At 40.0% G+C, this 15,577-nt stretch overlaps 1 protein-coding gene across 1 annotated transcript in view; it reads right to left on the reverse strand.

Annotated features, from left to right (window-relative positions):
• LOC137340384 (uncharacterized) overlaps positions 1-15,577 on the reverse strand; it is a 156,856-nt gene that overhangs the window by 11,806 nt on the left and 129,473 nt on the right. Inside the window, exon 12 of the mRNA XM_068002804.1 lies at positions 2,680-2,776. Within this exon, the coding sequence (XP_067858905.1) occupies positions 2,680-2,776 (97 nt within the window). The remainder of the gene's footprint in view (positions 1-2,679; positions 2,777-15,577) is intronic.

The following is a 15,577-nucleotide window of genomic DNA, read 5'->3' on the forward strand; positions in this document are numbered from 1 at the left end:
TGAGAGTGGGACATGAATGAAGTAATGCTGCCAACTGGCATCATTTTCAGCTGCAAAAACAGAATCTAAAAGCACAAGGTTAAATTAGCAGGTTCCACATTATAGTACTTAATCCCACTCCTCCTCGGGTGACATGGCTTCCAGGTTGAGCTACACCTGCTCTGTGCCGCAAAACACTCCCCTCAACAATACCCACAGCCACTGACAAGTATATCAATGGCTTATACAAATGCAAGTCAAAAACAGATGACTGAAAAATGCAGTCCCAGCTCAGGAAAGAATCCATCATTATATTTCTCTTCCACCCATTTCAACCTTTGGGGTGGCCTGCAATATATGCTATGGCCTTTTACCCAATTTACTCAATTAAAAGTAAATATGAAGAGATCCTCATTCGTAGGAGTCAATGCCACGTTGAACAAGTCTAGCATTTCCAGCAATGATCCTGGACCGTACAACACATCACACTGCAGTCTTCCATTGTCTACACTCTTGACGTTCCGTTTTTTTTAAAAGACTGAATACACAATAAATATTATTAAAAGTAGAAATAGAATGGCAATTGTTTCAGAGTGGGTTATGGAAAAGATTTATGGAGTTAATAACCTGCATAAGTCGTAACTTGAACTATGAGGTCATTTAGCTCCTGACTATTTTCCACTTCCATTCTGAAATAGATGGGATTATCTATTTACAGAGCAGTAATAGTACCTCCACTGTGACAAAGGCTTCCTTGCAATGTCAGAAAATTAATAGCCTTCAATGTATTTTGATATGATTTGAAGCAAGTTTGCAATAAATTTAGCAGAAATTGTCATGATTGCATTTTCCCTGTTTTATATATATGGTACACAGTGGAGAGCATATCTCACTCCTCATTTCTGTGGTCTTCCCTTTTTTGGCAATACGTTGCAAATTTCATTGCCCTTCTCTGTATACCTCCACAGATAAGTTTACAAATAAGTCCCTATAGTTGGCATTGCTCAACATGGTGTATGTGTGTTAATAATCTAGCATAAAAATTATTTGCATTTGAAACTGAGGGAATGGTTTAGGTAATGATTTAGTACTGGCCAGAGATGGGTCAGGGCAGAACACACCCCTAGACAGAGAAACAGGTTCTGTACCAAGACCGTAAACCCAAGTAATACATTTTTTTCAGTAAAGCTTAAAAATCTTTTTTGTGCTTGTGTTGTGACCACGTTGAACTCACTGTGCTAAAAAATTCATGAACAGCATTGCTTTAGGATCTATTACAATGCTCTTATAGAAAGCAGAAGTCAGAAATGAAATATAAGGCTGAAGGTTTTTCACCACGACCATACACTATATCTAATAACTTCATTCAATGGCATTGCTATTGTCCCAATATTTTCAGTTTATTCATATTGTTATGCGAAGGTGTAATCATTAAACCACTGCATTCTTCTGGGAAATTCTGAGACTTGGGGGTGTTAAAATAATTCCAAGTTACACTGGTGTCACTATTTCATTATTTTCTGGGATGAGGCAAAGCTTCTTTACCATTCTGGGCATCTCGTCATTTCTGAAACATGATTTTTTTTTTCTTTATTTCTCTTGCGAATAAAATACAAATGACTTTTTAACCTGTCGTGCCTAAGCTCTATGGGAGTGAATGCTATCTACTTCCCTTCCCCCCTACTCAATTTTTTAACCACATCACCTATGACACAAATGCTTTAGTGCATCTTCTATAAAGGCTATAGTAAAGAAGAACAGATGAAAAAGCACCAATCAGACATTTAAGTTGAAATGTAAACAGAAGGGGATAGTGTCAGACTAGCTGAAGCACTGAATGCTAACCTTATGTCAAAGTAATAGACTGGCTTAAGATCTGTAAATAATGAGACAGTTAATGCCAGGGCACCCTGTTTTCGCTGGCTTATTGGTGTTCTTCACATCTTCACCCCTGCTTAAGAGCTATCCTTCACAGACAAAAACCACTGTGCTAATCCCACCAATGGAATCAGGTGAGAAGGTTGGAAGTGAACTATTATATTGGGCTCTGCAGATCTGGGTTTTGAAATATTCTTTTCATTGTATCCTACATCATGTTTCATACAAATCAGCTTTAGTGTGAGCACTTAACCCAATGTGCAGCTGTTAATTTGCTTGACAGGATTAAAAAAATGAAATATTATCATCTACACATTGTTTGTGATCCCTTTCCCCTCTCTGGTTTCAAAATTAAATTAGAAAGAGCAGATGTGACAAGTGAGATGAAGGTTGGTTTGTATTACATCTGATTTTTTTGATGCACTCTCAATTTCAGCTTTGTATTGCGAATTTCTGACACAGTCCCTCCCACCTGACTCTGAATTGGAATCTGATACAGAAGGCTTCTTTTTTTTAAAAAGTCGAGAGGTTGTTGATAAGTTTACATTTTGACAGTTTAAAATTTTCCTTTGATTTCTGACATGGATTTCAAGTTCTCATGTCATCTGGCCTTGAAAAAAAAACTTCAAGAGTTGTCTCCCCAACCAATTTGTATGTGTTCAAGGCTACAATGAATTATGTCGCCCTCAAGTTGCTGCATAGACTGGCTGCCCTGGAGACCATGCTTGAGGGCTAACACCTGTTAGCTGGACAGGCCCAATGAAAAAAAAAATCTTCATTAACTCGAGAAATCAAAGCTTAAGGATAAAAATATAATTTTACCTCTTCCTAATCCTGAGCTTCCAGAAGTGACCTTTGACACAGGAGCTTGTGTGGTATGTGGTGCAGATTTCACAGATTTTTCTTCATCTTGTCTTTCCTTTCAGAACAAAGAAATCAGAGAAATGGTGGTGAAAGTAGTTAACAGTCTTGTCCAGCCAAGAACAGAGCATCCACTACAAGCTTGTGAAAAAAATATACTGATTCTACTTACTTGAGGCTTTACTGAGTTAAACTGACAAGTAATAATTAAGAGGCTAAACACCAGTATCAAAATTGAGCAGTAAAAGCGGCCACACAGAAAGCTGGAACAGCCTTCCAAAACCCTAGGGTGGGTTGGGAGAGGTCACTGGTCAGGGTAATTTCAGGAAAAGCTAATTTCTCAACTACCTTTAGCAGGTGGCATGGCACTCAATGACTATTTACTGAAACTAGACCAAGGAAGTAAAAAAAAACAAAGGTCAGGATAGACAGGAAGAAATGGAGAAACAAAATCCTCTCATCTATTTCTTTAAATGACTGCATGAAAAAGTCAACGAAATGAAGGAAAATGGATGGAGAGGAGAGGGCACTGAATCAAACAGCTAGCAGAAGGTCGTAGAAGCCAAACTGAATGAGTCAAATTGCTTAGGAAGCTAAATAAACAAACAGTACAAGGCACACAAACAAAAACTGCTACACCTGCGGGAAATGCAAGTTTATATGAAATGTGTTTCATCCCCTGTCAAACCATTTTTTTAAAAACCCAAAGGTGACCATGTTAACCAGTGCAGCTGGTGACACTGTTGCCTGCAGCAAGGTCAGAAAGGAGTAAAGTGAACAGAGTAAGTATTGTTTTTCCAGCACACAGCAAAAACATAGCAGGGAGCACTTTTAAAGCACAGCTGAGGTCACATTTCCTTGCCAGTGACATTGATCAGATTCACACAACACCATAGACAACTCTTTAATTATTCAGGTACCATCACAATTTCTGCTTTAATGTGTGAAAACATAGAGCGTGGTTGTTATTAAAACAAAGGGAATGGGTAGGCCGTGAGTAATCTAAATTTCCGCCAGCACGGTGATCAGTGTTGACTTATCTTGCGTCTGGGTAATTTGATTAGAATAAAGATCCAAACATGCGTACTGACACTGGGATCTTCGCATCTGTTATCGAAGATTTGATTAGCTCTGCACAAACGTGCAAGATTAAACTCTCTGGTTAGTGAAATTCAAGCCACCTGCATTATAGATCAACATCAATAGGGATAATTCTACTTTTTCCAAATGAGTAAATCCAACCTATATTAAAAAAGAATTAATTAATAATGAGTTTCAGGTAGGCAAAATTTAGCATCTGTGCTTGGGATTACAATATCAAAGCACACTGCAGAAACTCTTATAGTCTATATTAAGATTTAACTCAATTTAAACATCAGTTTTAGACCAATTTCCTTTCATGAATTAATAAAAGTCCCAAGATTTTGCAAATTATCGTTTCATAATTCATTACCAGCCACCATTTAAAGAATGACTGGTAGCTAATAAGATATTGGGCTACCCATTGTCTGTAATTTTAAAGACTTAAAAAAGTCAATATGTGTTTCTAATAAATTAATAATAAGATCCAAGTGATAATATTTTTAAAGTAGTTTTTATTTCCTTTCAATTTTATATGTGTGCTAGGACCGTGCACTGAATAATGGTCAGAGTATATTGTTCTGAGCATGGTGGTCCTGTTCCTACAATCCAACAGTGTAGAATTCTTTGTGTAATGGTTTTTTCATTCATGTGTTTTATTTATCCTCAAAGTAACTTAAATATCTGTCACCTGGTAAGCAAAAATGAATACTGCAGAGCAGCCAGCAGCTCAGCCCATAAGTGCACTATTGTTAAAATATTAAATAGTATAGAAAGGTAAACCCAGCATGTTATTTCACTGTAAATCAGGCCGATATGACAAGAAAACAAGAATTTAAATTAGCAAAAGGTAAATTTAAGATTAATCTTCAAAGACAATTCTTTTTTCAAAGGGTCATAAACAATTGTAATAATCTACCAGGCAAGGTGATAGAGTCAGATATAGGGGAGTTTAAAATTCAGCTAAATGCTAAGGTGGATGAGCTGGAATACTAGAGAGACAACTTGATGGCCCGACTGGCTTTTATTCATCTTTGAATTTTTCATATATTCTCACTTGGTGTTACAGTGTTAGGGCACTTGGGTTCAGGCCATATTTTGCCTACAGAAAGTTATCAGTATCAATTGGATCATCAGGGTGAGGTGCTACTAGAGGACTATATCAGAAGTTGAAGGAATCTGCACCATTTCTTTGTTTCTCCTTGTGGCCTGTTACAGAGCTGCAACGGTAAAGGCCAAGTGCAACAACAACTACAGCTTGCATTTAGATAGCATCTTTAACATGGTAAAATGTCCCAAGGCGCTTCACAGGAGCGTTATCAGACAAAATTTGACACCGAGCCACATAAGGATATATTAGAACAGGTGACTAAAAGCTTGGTCAAAGAGGTAGGTTTTAAAGAGTGTCTTAAAGGAGGAGAGAGCGGTGGAGAGACGGAGACATTTAGGGAAGGAATTTCAGAGCCCAGGGTCTAAACAGCAGAAGGCACAGCCACCAATGGTGGGGCGAAGGGAGTGGGGGATGCACAAGCGGCCAGAGTTGGAGGAACACAGAATTCTTGGAGGGTGTAGGGCTGGAGGAGACTACAGAGTTAGGGAGGGGCAAGGCCATGGTGAGAGTTGAACACAAGGATGAGAATTTTAAATTCGAGGCATTGCTGGACCCGGAGCCAATGTAAGTCAGTGAACACAGGGGTGATGGATGAACGGGACTTGCTGCGAGTTAGGATAAGGTGAAGAAGAATTTTGGATGAGCTTAAGTTTATGGAGAGTGGAAGATGGGAGCCTGGCCAGGAGACCACTGAAATAGTCGAGTCTGGAGGTAACAAAAGCATGGATGAGGGTTTCAGCAGCAGATGGGCTGAGGCAGGGGCAGAGACGGGCGATATTATGGAGGTGGAAATAGACAGTCTTGGTGATGGAGAGGATATGGGGTTGGAAGCTCAGCTCAGGGTCAAATAGGACACCAAGGTTGCGAACAATTGGTTCAGCCTCAAACAGTGGCCAGGGTGGGGGTTGGAATCAGTGGACAGGGAACGGAGTTTGTGGCGGGGGCCGAAGACAATGGCTTCAGTCTTCCCAATATTTAATTGGAGGAAATTTCTGCTCATGTCGGACAAGCAGTGTGTCAAATCAGAAGCAGTGCAGGGGTCGAGAGAGTGGTGGTGAGGTAAAGCTGGGTGTCATCAGCATATATGTGGAACCTGACGTTGTGTTTTCGGATTATGTTTTTTTTAATTCATTCATGGGATGTGGATGTCGCTGGCAAGGCCAGCATTTATTGCCCATCCCTAATTGCCCTTGAGAAGGTGGTGGTGAGCCGCCTTCTTGAACTGCTGCAGTCCGTGCGGTTAAGGTTCTCCCACAGTGCTGTTAGAAAGGGAGTTCCAGGATTTTGACCCAGCAACGATGAAGGAACGGCGATATATTTCCAAGTCGGGATGGTGTGTGACTTGGAGGGGAATGTGCAGGTGGTGTTGTTCCCATGTGCTTGCTGCTCTTGTCCTTCTAGGTGGTAGAGGTCGTGGGTTTGGGAGGAGCTGTTGAAGAAGCCTTGGCGAGTTGCTGCAGTGCATCCTGTGGATGGTACACTCAGCAGCCACAGTGCGCCGGTGGTGAAGGGAGTGAATGTTTAGGGCGGTGGATGGGGTGCCAATCAAGCAGGCTGCTTTGTCGCGGGGCAGCATGTAGATGACAAATAGGAGGGGGCCAAGGATAGATCCTTGGGGGACTCCAGAGGTAACAGTGTGGGAGCGAGAAGAGAAGCAATTGCAGGAAATTCTCTGGCTACAACTGGATAGATAAGAATGAAACCAAGTGAGGGCAGTCCCACTCAGCTAGATAATGGAGGACAGGCCTCGTTGGAGGAGGATGGGGTGGTCAACCGTGTCAAAAGCTGCAGACAGGTTGAGAAAGATGAGGAGGGATAGTGCACCATAGTCACAGTCACATAGGATGTCATTTGTGGCTTTGATAAAGGCCGTTTCAGTGCTGTGGCAGTGATGGAAACTTGATTTGAGAGGCCATCTGCTGCCTTTTGTGCTACTGTATGCTACACTATATGTGTATTTGTGTTGCGCATGTAGGGTGGGAGGGGGGAAGGAGTCCTCAAATAAACATCTCTTCAAGTTTCTCAATTTCAAACATTCAACAGATACATCTTACTAACAAAATAAACCAGAACATCACATAACTTCTTATTAATAGCCAACTTATTTGTCGCATGCCTCATAATTCTTCTGTAAGAGTATGATGCTGCATTTCTCTTTGCTTGGGGAAGCTCATTGCTTTACCCTCTTACCAGTTCGCCCATTCCTCCCAAATTCCAGGAGAATGTTTTAATAATTTACCAGTTGGCATGGAGTGAGGCTTTGGTCTAGTGGTAGCATTGCTGCCTCTAAGTCAGAAGGTACAGCATTCAAACCCCGCTCCAGACAATCCTGGCAAGTAGACACCGGAACTCCGGTTCTGAATTCTAACTTGATACCCAGAGGGATACTTGCGTCTGCATGGGTGGCCCCCTTCATCATATGGGTTGCATGAATCCATAAAACCCTCCTGCTGCATATAAAGATGGTCATGGGCCTGTCCAATTATTAATCAGTCTGCAAATTCTTCCACTACTTCACTCTATTCGCCAAGGGATAATGTGAAGAGACGACAACAAGAAGCAGTTAGCATGGTACTGACAATATTCTCCAAACCTGACCCTATTCTTGATCCCAAGTTTTATATTCTTCAGTCTTGACACCACCACCCATGTTCTTGATTAGTAAAGTGCTGATTTTGGAAGTGTTGACTATCTCCTATACTTAGTATGCATAAACATTCATACTGCAATAAGACTCTACACAGATCTAATGTTAACAAAACTCCCTCTCCCAATTCCACTTTCTTATGGGATTGCTAAAACTATTAAAACCTCAAAAACCAAACCCCTAATTCTTCAAAGCAACGTGGCCTGTTCCAACTTCCCGAAAACATATATATGTTTATTGCCTGTTTCAAAGCTTAGATATTCAAGCATCTCCTTTATTCTCAACATGAACTATTCATCCACGTTTTACCTGATTGCACACAAACACTTAAAAAGCACAATGAAGTTGCCTGGGAGTGAAGGGAAAGTCATTTTCTATGACCACTTGAAGAAAGAAAAGGATTTTGTTTGTTTCTCTTTGAATACTATTTAAGTGAAGATTATAGGTCTAAATGTATTGCTCTCCCACCAGAGCTGCTAAGAACTGGCATTTTGATATGGTACTCCGTGGCAGCTGCTTGGAAGTCTATTCTGTTGGGAGTTGGAGAGAAAAATAATTTGAGTAACAAGTGTTACTTTGTAAAGATACGCATAAAACTAATTATATCACTGCAGTATCATTACATTTATCAGATTTCTCAGTCTAGGAAGATGCCTGCTTCAAAACAGTTTATTGATGTCTAAAAGCTGTATTAATGGACCTAGTTGCCAGGTGTTGCCCCTTTCATTGTTTAATCTATTTTTAATCCATTATGGCATCATTAAAGTTCTACTATATCGGGTGTGTCGTATTCCTGGATACAGTAACAAGCTAAGATGGAGTTTAGTGAGCGCGAGAGAGATGGCTAGTTGAAATAATTTAAATATTTTGATATAAAATGGGACATAGGAAGACAATAACAAAAACTATATGAGCTAGTAACCTCTAGAGAACAGGCAATATTCCTTGTCGGTGACGAGGGACCTGGGAGATAGGAATAGTTCAGACAATCTATTTTGCTTGGTGATTCATGCGAGCATGAATTTTTTGACCATACCAACAGAAAAACAGAAAGAAAATTGAAGGTAAATATTGAACTTTCCTGATGTCTAAGTTGGAAGCAAACTTCCAATGTGATTGGTGGAGGAAATGTCAAGTAGAGTATTGGACACGTATGCATATTTTCAATAAAAATTTTGCAGTAACAGGGAAGAAGTCAGAACCTTAAAGAATGAATATGGGGATGAAACTGAGGATGAACAGAGAATAATTAGTATACTTAGTTAATACTTCCGTGAAATATTAATTAAAGAAGGCTGCAGCAACATGCCCTACTGCGATGAAAGTGATGCACGCAAGCTTAAGAACTTCAATATCAATGAGTAGGGTTGCCAACTCTGGTTGGATGTCTTCCTGGAGGTTTCAGCACAGTACCTCCTGCCTGCAATTGCCCCGCCCCCACACTCCCGCCATTGGTCACCTGACATGTCCATCCTCATGGTGCACCACCTACCCACGCCAATTGTAAAGCAAACAGACTCTTCGTTATCCGATTGGATGATCCTTGACTGTCAGTCAAACAGCCTTTTTCCCCATCTCCAATATTTTTATAACTAATAAACAAAAGTGTTCAAAGGAAATGGAAAAAGTACCCATTTAAAAAAAAATCCCGGATTATTTTACTCCTGGGTTACTCACAGCACTGACTGGGAGATTAATATTTAATTCCTGGAGACTCCAGGGCAATCCTGGAGGGTTAGCAACTCTATCAACGAGATGAATTACCCATGCAAATCAGGGTCCTAATAACGTAGTTAGACGCCCAATTGCAATTTTTAGGATCACTTGTTTTAGAACACACGCTCCCCCCATGTGTATGCTGCTGGCCGATCTGGAAATGGCCAAAAAAACTCCTGTGACTCAAAACTATGAGTTGCCTCGTGCCGCCTGTTAAACCCTGGCTGCAAAATCGCGATGGCATCTTTGGAACCGGAACTGGTGGCCGGCCGGCGTGCTCCGCCGGTCAGGTACTCAAATGGTCAAATCTATACGATTGCGTGTCTATGGGCATATTTAAATCCCTTTGTATACCTTTGGCTATAAAAGAAAAAATGCCTACCTAGGATTTGAATGACAGAAAACAAATTGATTTGTTTCATTTTTCATTGGAAATATTTGTAATTCTTTCATTAATACCTTTCACTTGTGTTATGTGAGGCTTTGAACTCCTTTCATGGTGAGGGATAAAATGGCACTAAGTAAGCCTTCACCAGGACTTCTTGTCCAACAAGAGAAAAAGTAACAACAGTTCTAAAAGTGGGAGTCCACTGTTTGGTTATCTGTCAGAATGTGCTGATTATTTTCCTGTAATAGTGCACCTTTTATGTTCAATGTTCCTGTGATGTTACTCCACAAGGTTGTACATCTGCTGTTCTGCATCATCAATTCACTCCTCCTGTGTGCAGCAAACTTTCCTAAACATAAAACCCCCAATGCTCAAAGTGGAGGAAAAATGTGGTGAAATGATCAGCAGTAACCATGGCAGCTATCAGTAATTTTTGACAGACCTAGATGGTATAATTTGGGCAATTTACAAACAGCGTGAGTGTTCTGTGATGCCCCTTACAATGTCTCTTTGAGCTCTGTTGATGACAGTCATTTTCCTTTTTGTGCATACTATACAAACTAAAAGATGGCCTCTATGAAAACAGGAGAATTGATAAAGGTGGTCTCCTCACCATTTTGGAGTATACAGGTCCTGAAATAACATATGAGCACAAGTGCTCTGCTATTCTCTATATTATATATATATTATACAGTAATAACCCAGGGAAGAGCAACAAACCTGCTGCCTGTCACATGGCAGTGTAATCCTTCAGCCCTTATATAAAAAAGGCTTTTAATATTAAATTGTTTCATTTACATAACTTTACATAAAGTTCAGTGGCCTCCCACTGACAGAAATATATCTTCAGACGTGAAAACAATCCTGGCTTAAATAAAAATAAATAAACCTAAAGCAGAAAATTCCTACTCCAGTAAAATCTAAATGCAACAGAAATCCACTATAAGCCAATTCGTGCCTCTTCCCTCTCATTCTTGCTCTAAATATGTAGACTATTACAGAATGACACTGATGGGAGCACATACCAGGCAACAACACACCAGCACTAGGTGTATAATAACAGCAAGTCAGCACATTTATACATTTGAACATACACAGTGTTATAAAATAACAAAGCATTCCCTGTAAAACACAGAGCTGACCTATGGCTGGTGGTGTCACAGTTTAAACTGTGGACTGTACGTGATATTTGTATGATGTGATTATTTGTGTTGGACTAGAGCTTAAATGGCTTGTAACTGCTTCTTCTATGTATTGTAGCTTATGAAAATTCAAAGCAACGTGCAATAAAATGTTTTAGCCATGCAGTACCTGGGAGACATTTTCTCTTTGGGCACATACATTGCAAGGCTAGATGACTTTAGTAAACTATAAAAGTAAAATGTGAATCCTCAGACTGGATTAGTGCCTGGCACCTCCCTCCATTTATGGCTATTAATCTTCAGCAGAGCTGCAATTTAGCAAATCTCATAATATATAGGTAAAAAACATAAAAGTCACTTGCCACATTTGAAAATTATTCAGTAATGATCTCAAAGTCATATATATGTTTGAGATTGATTGTTGTGGTCACTTAAACAGAATATTAAAACACCTTCCATACTCATAATACTTCCCATTAAAATCATATAAACATATACACAACAAAATATTAATAATATTTTGTGTCATACTTATGACTGTGGAATGCAGCCCCCATGAGGTATAGTGAACACCTCACCTGCGTTTGAAGTGCTTGTGTTATTAATCCTTCCCCGTACCCCCTCCCCACCCGCATGCAGTATAAATTCTATGCTCTAAACCTAACTGGCAAATATGCTCCTTATATTAATTTTTGGATGTAATTCACTTAACTATGCTACAAATTTGCTGTGTGACTCTTGCAATTTTGCTGGTAATGACACTCTGGGGATGAAAACTTCAAGAACATTCCCATGATCCCTGTATTGCATTAACGTGCACTGTGTATCAAAATAACAAAAAGAGCTTTAGTGCCACTGGTTAAATAAATACTTCTCAGAACCCAATCAGAATGGGTTATGTTCAACTTATTCTATCATAATAACACACGGATTAAAACAAAAGAGTAAGATTCAGAGGGCTTATTTATGCATAAAGTACTTTCTTTAAACTTCAGATTTCACCAATACTGTACAAATATTAATTTTGGTCAAGTTCGATGGGATGTTATCCTTACCCTCAGGAATTGATATTGCCCAAGCTTGTGAGTACAAAAACGTCGTATCAGTCAGAACCAAAATCAATATTTGGGTTCATATGTTTTCTTTAACTAGTGCAATATAAAAGAAGCCAAGTAAATAGCCAAAAAAAACCACAGGACCAAATGAACTAGAATTCATTCATGTGCTGACCTTTTACTATTAGAAAAATAAAATTACTTGTAATTGAAAAATTGGATTGTTTAAAAAAACACAAACAAACAAAAGAGCAAATAATATTGCACAATAATACCAGGGAAAATACATATTTTGAAATATTTTTAACTTCATAACACAGCATTTGCCAATGTTAAAGGCAGCGTCCACATTTCAGACTTACTGGGATAGATTCTCCTCCGTGATCATGCCCAAAATAGGAAAAGGACTTGCATTCATAAACCACTTTTCACGATAACAAGATGTCCCAAAGCGCTTGACAACCAATGAAGTACTTTTTGAAATTGTAATCACTGTTGTAATGCAAGGAAACGTGGCAGCCAATTTGCACACAGCAAGGTCCCACAAACATCAATAATATACATGACCAAATAATCCGTTTTAGTGATGTTGTCTGAGGGATAAATATTGGCCAGGACAGCAGGAGAGCTCACTGCTCATCTTCTAATAGCACCATGGGATCTCTTACATCCCCCGGAAAGGGCAGACAGGGCTTTCGTTTAACATCTCATCCGAAAGATGGAAACTCCGAAGTGTCAGCCTGGATTATGTGCTCAAGTCGCTAGGGTGGGGTTTAAATCCATGACCTACTGAGAGGCGAGGGCGCTACCACTGTACCAAGGCTGACACAGGCGGGTGGGGAATGAAGCAAAATCCAGCAGTGAGGCCTATCATTGCCTCACGCCCCAACCTGGATTTCCGTCCTCTCCCCGCCCCCACCAGGACCACCACAGGTTGCCCCTTCTCCAAACGCTGCCTGCAAATGGAGGTAAGGGGCAGCGCCTGGGTCCCCAGGAGACTTTCCTTGAAATTCCTGGTTACCTCGACTTCCTGGAACTACGATGTGAAAGGTGACAATAGGTCCTAGGAATTGGCAATAATGGCTTTCAGGTCTCCCAATGGAGGAAAAGGGTTTTGTAGCGGCTTCACCGCCCCCCCCCCTCCAATCTGGTCCCCACTAACCTCCTGTGTCGGCCTTGGTCTCTGATGATTCCCTAATCTTTGGGACTCTTCTGCACTTTTAAATGCCCAGCCACATGTGGTGTTGCAGCAACAATCCCGTTACAGCACTGCCAGGCTTTTGTGATTGGGCATTGCCAGGCTCCCTCTTGGCAGCTGGAATCCAGCAGGGAGCCCACTGTACAGCTTAATGACTCCTAACCCAGGGAAATGGGTTGGGGTTGGGGTAGAGTCAGAGGAGTGGACAGCAGTCCCACCCAGCTGGAATGTGCCTTATAAAGAGGAATCCAGCCCACTGCATCAAAACTAGGTAAAGGTAACAATGTAATCATGTCCCGTACTAAACACTTGTACATGTCTCGTCATCCATGAGGGTACATATATGCGTAGACTGACACAACGTAGGCCCACCATAGCAAAGGTGACATGTTTACAAAGAGCATTAGAAGGCTCATTGGACTTTAAGTCAGACTTTTTTTAAAATTAGAACAGGATTTGTGGGATTTTTTTCTGTGTTTAATGAAACTGAGGAGGAATATATTTCTCAAGGTAATATTGGAAATTAAAATCTGGTTCACTTAAAAAGTCATAGCAAACCTTTTCAAAAATACTTATCCATTGGAAAAAAGATTAAACCCTTTCAAACATGCAAGGCTAGATTTTCCAATTTGTCAAATAAAAAAGAGAAATGCTCATTTTTCATCTTAGTTTGTAACTTGCATTAATCTGTAGTCTTGAACTGCACACATCCTGAGAATGTGACGTTGTTGGCAGTAATGACAAACTAGCAGCCACATCGCCATACACCTGTTAGAATGAAACTTTAATGCTTCTCAAAAAGCTAATGAGCCATTTAACTGGTACAAATTTCAGAAAGTTTATAAATGCAGCTGCAGAGTGCACAATGTTTCTGTATAATGGCTCAACATCCACCTAGGCCTTGCATGTACTGGCAACCTTTGTTATGGAGAAATTCAAACAATCTTTGGTGGGGGAAGGCCACTCCCAAAGTATGCAAAGAAGAGTATGAAGGAAAGGCACAAATATTACTGTAAATTAGCACCACACATCATATATATATAGACATGAAGGGAAATAGTAGTTGTCAAAGATATATGCATAAATGTTATACTGATACAGAAATGTTAGCAAGGATATAGTAAAACATTAGAAGTGAAAACAGAAAGGTTATGCAATTTATATTATTTAACACTAGTCAATATTCAGTGGAGTTGCACACAGGAGTCAAGTCCAAGTGTTGTCTTCAGGTGAAGAGGGTTAGCGGGTGGACTATAATTGGATCTGGTCATGCAGAAGTAATTCAGTCCCCATTTTAAAGTTATACATTCTGACTTTATTTTTATACAATACTTGTTTGATTATATATTATTATTTATAGTTAAATCGCAAAACATAACGGCAATTTGGGAAGCGGAGAAGTAAAGTTGGTTGGAGCATAGGAGTTTCTCTGCAGTACAGGTGGAGGAGCAAGGAGACGCAAAACTAAACTGGTACAGTGCCACCACTGGTGAGAGGTTGTAAACAGTTACATAAATAGTTTCTACCATCAATGTGAACATAGGAATTTATAATGGCAGTGCATGCTGATGTAAACTTTTTTTATATATTACTAGTCAATGTCCTGTGGTGTTATGCAGGAGGAGTCAAGACCAAATGTAACCAGATAAGGGTTAGAGGCCGGGGGTATAAGTGGACCAGGTTGCGCAGACATAATTCAGTCCCCATTTTAAAGTCATAAATTCTGTCCTTATTTTTATATTTCAATTATAAAATTTAGGTCAAACTATAATTACACCTCTTCTCTCTCTCATAACCCCTCTCTCATTCAACCCTTTCTCTCAACCTCTTTCTCTCTCTCTACCCATTTGTTCTCTATCCCTAATCTCTCTCTCAACCTCCACTTTATCTTTCAACCCCATTCTCACACTCAACCTCTCTCCCTCTAACCCTCCCCTCTCTCTCAACCCCCTCTCACTCTCTCAACCACCTCTCACTTTCAATCACCTAAATCTCTCGCAATACCAACTTTCTCTCTCTTAACCCTCACATTCTCTCTCTCAACCCCCACTCTTTCTCAACCCGCTACTTTCTCTCAACCCCTAATGCTCTCTCAACCCGCTTACTATCTGTCTCTTTCTCTATCAATCCCCTCTCTTTTTCAGCCACCTTGTCTTCTCTCTCTCACTTTCTCATCCCCCTCATTCTCCTTCTCACTCCCTACCCCTTTGTTCCATCTCTCAAGCCTCTCTCTCTCTCTCTCTCTCTCTCTCAACCATCTCACTCATCCTGTTCCCCATCTAACCTCTTTTTCTGTTTTTCTCAAAAAAGTTTTGTTTGGATTCAAAATTCAATTATTTGTAAAAAAAATTCAAATTAGAATTAGGAAAGAAACTGTCAGCCTTTGTCTATTTGTACCTTTCTTTCTCTCTCTCTCTCTCTCTCTCTCTCCCCTCCCTGTTTCATATGTGATAAAAATTAGAACCTGTGTCTCACAATGTAACCATTAGCATTGACCTTTTCTAACTTTCAACAAAAGCAGG

This window comes from Heptranchias perlo, chromosome 21 (genome assembly GCF_035084215.1).
Source record: "Heptranchias perlo isolate sHepPer1 chromosome 21, sHepPer1.hap1, whole genome shotgun sequence".
NCBI classification, from domain to species: domain Eukaryota; kingdom Metazoa; phylum Chordata; class Chondrichthyes; order Hexanchiformes; family Hexanchidae; genus Heptranchias; species Heptranchias perlo.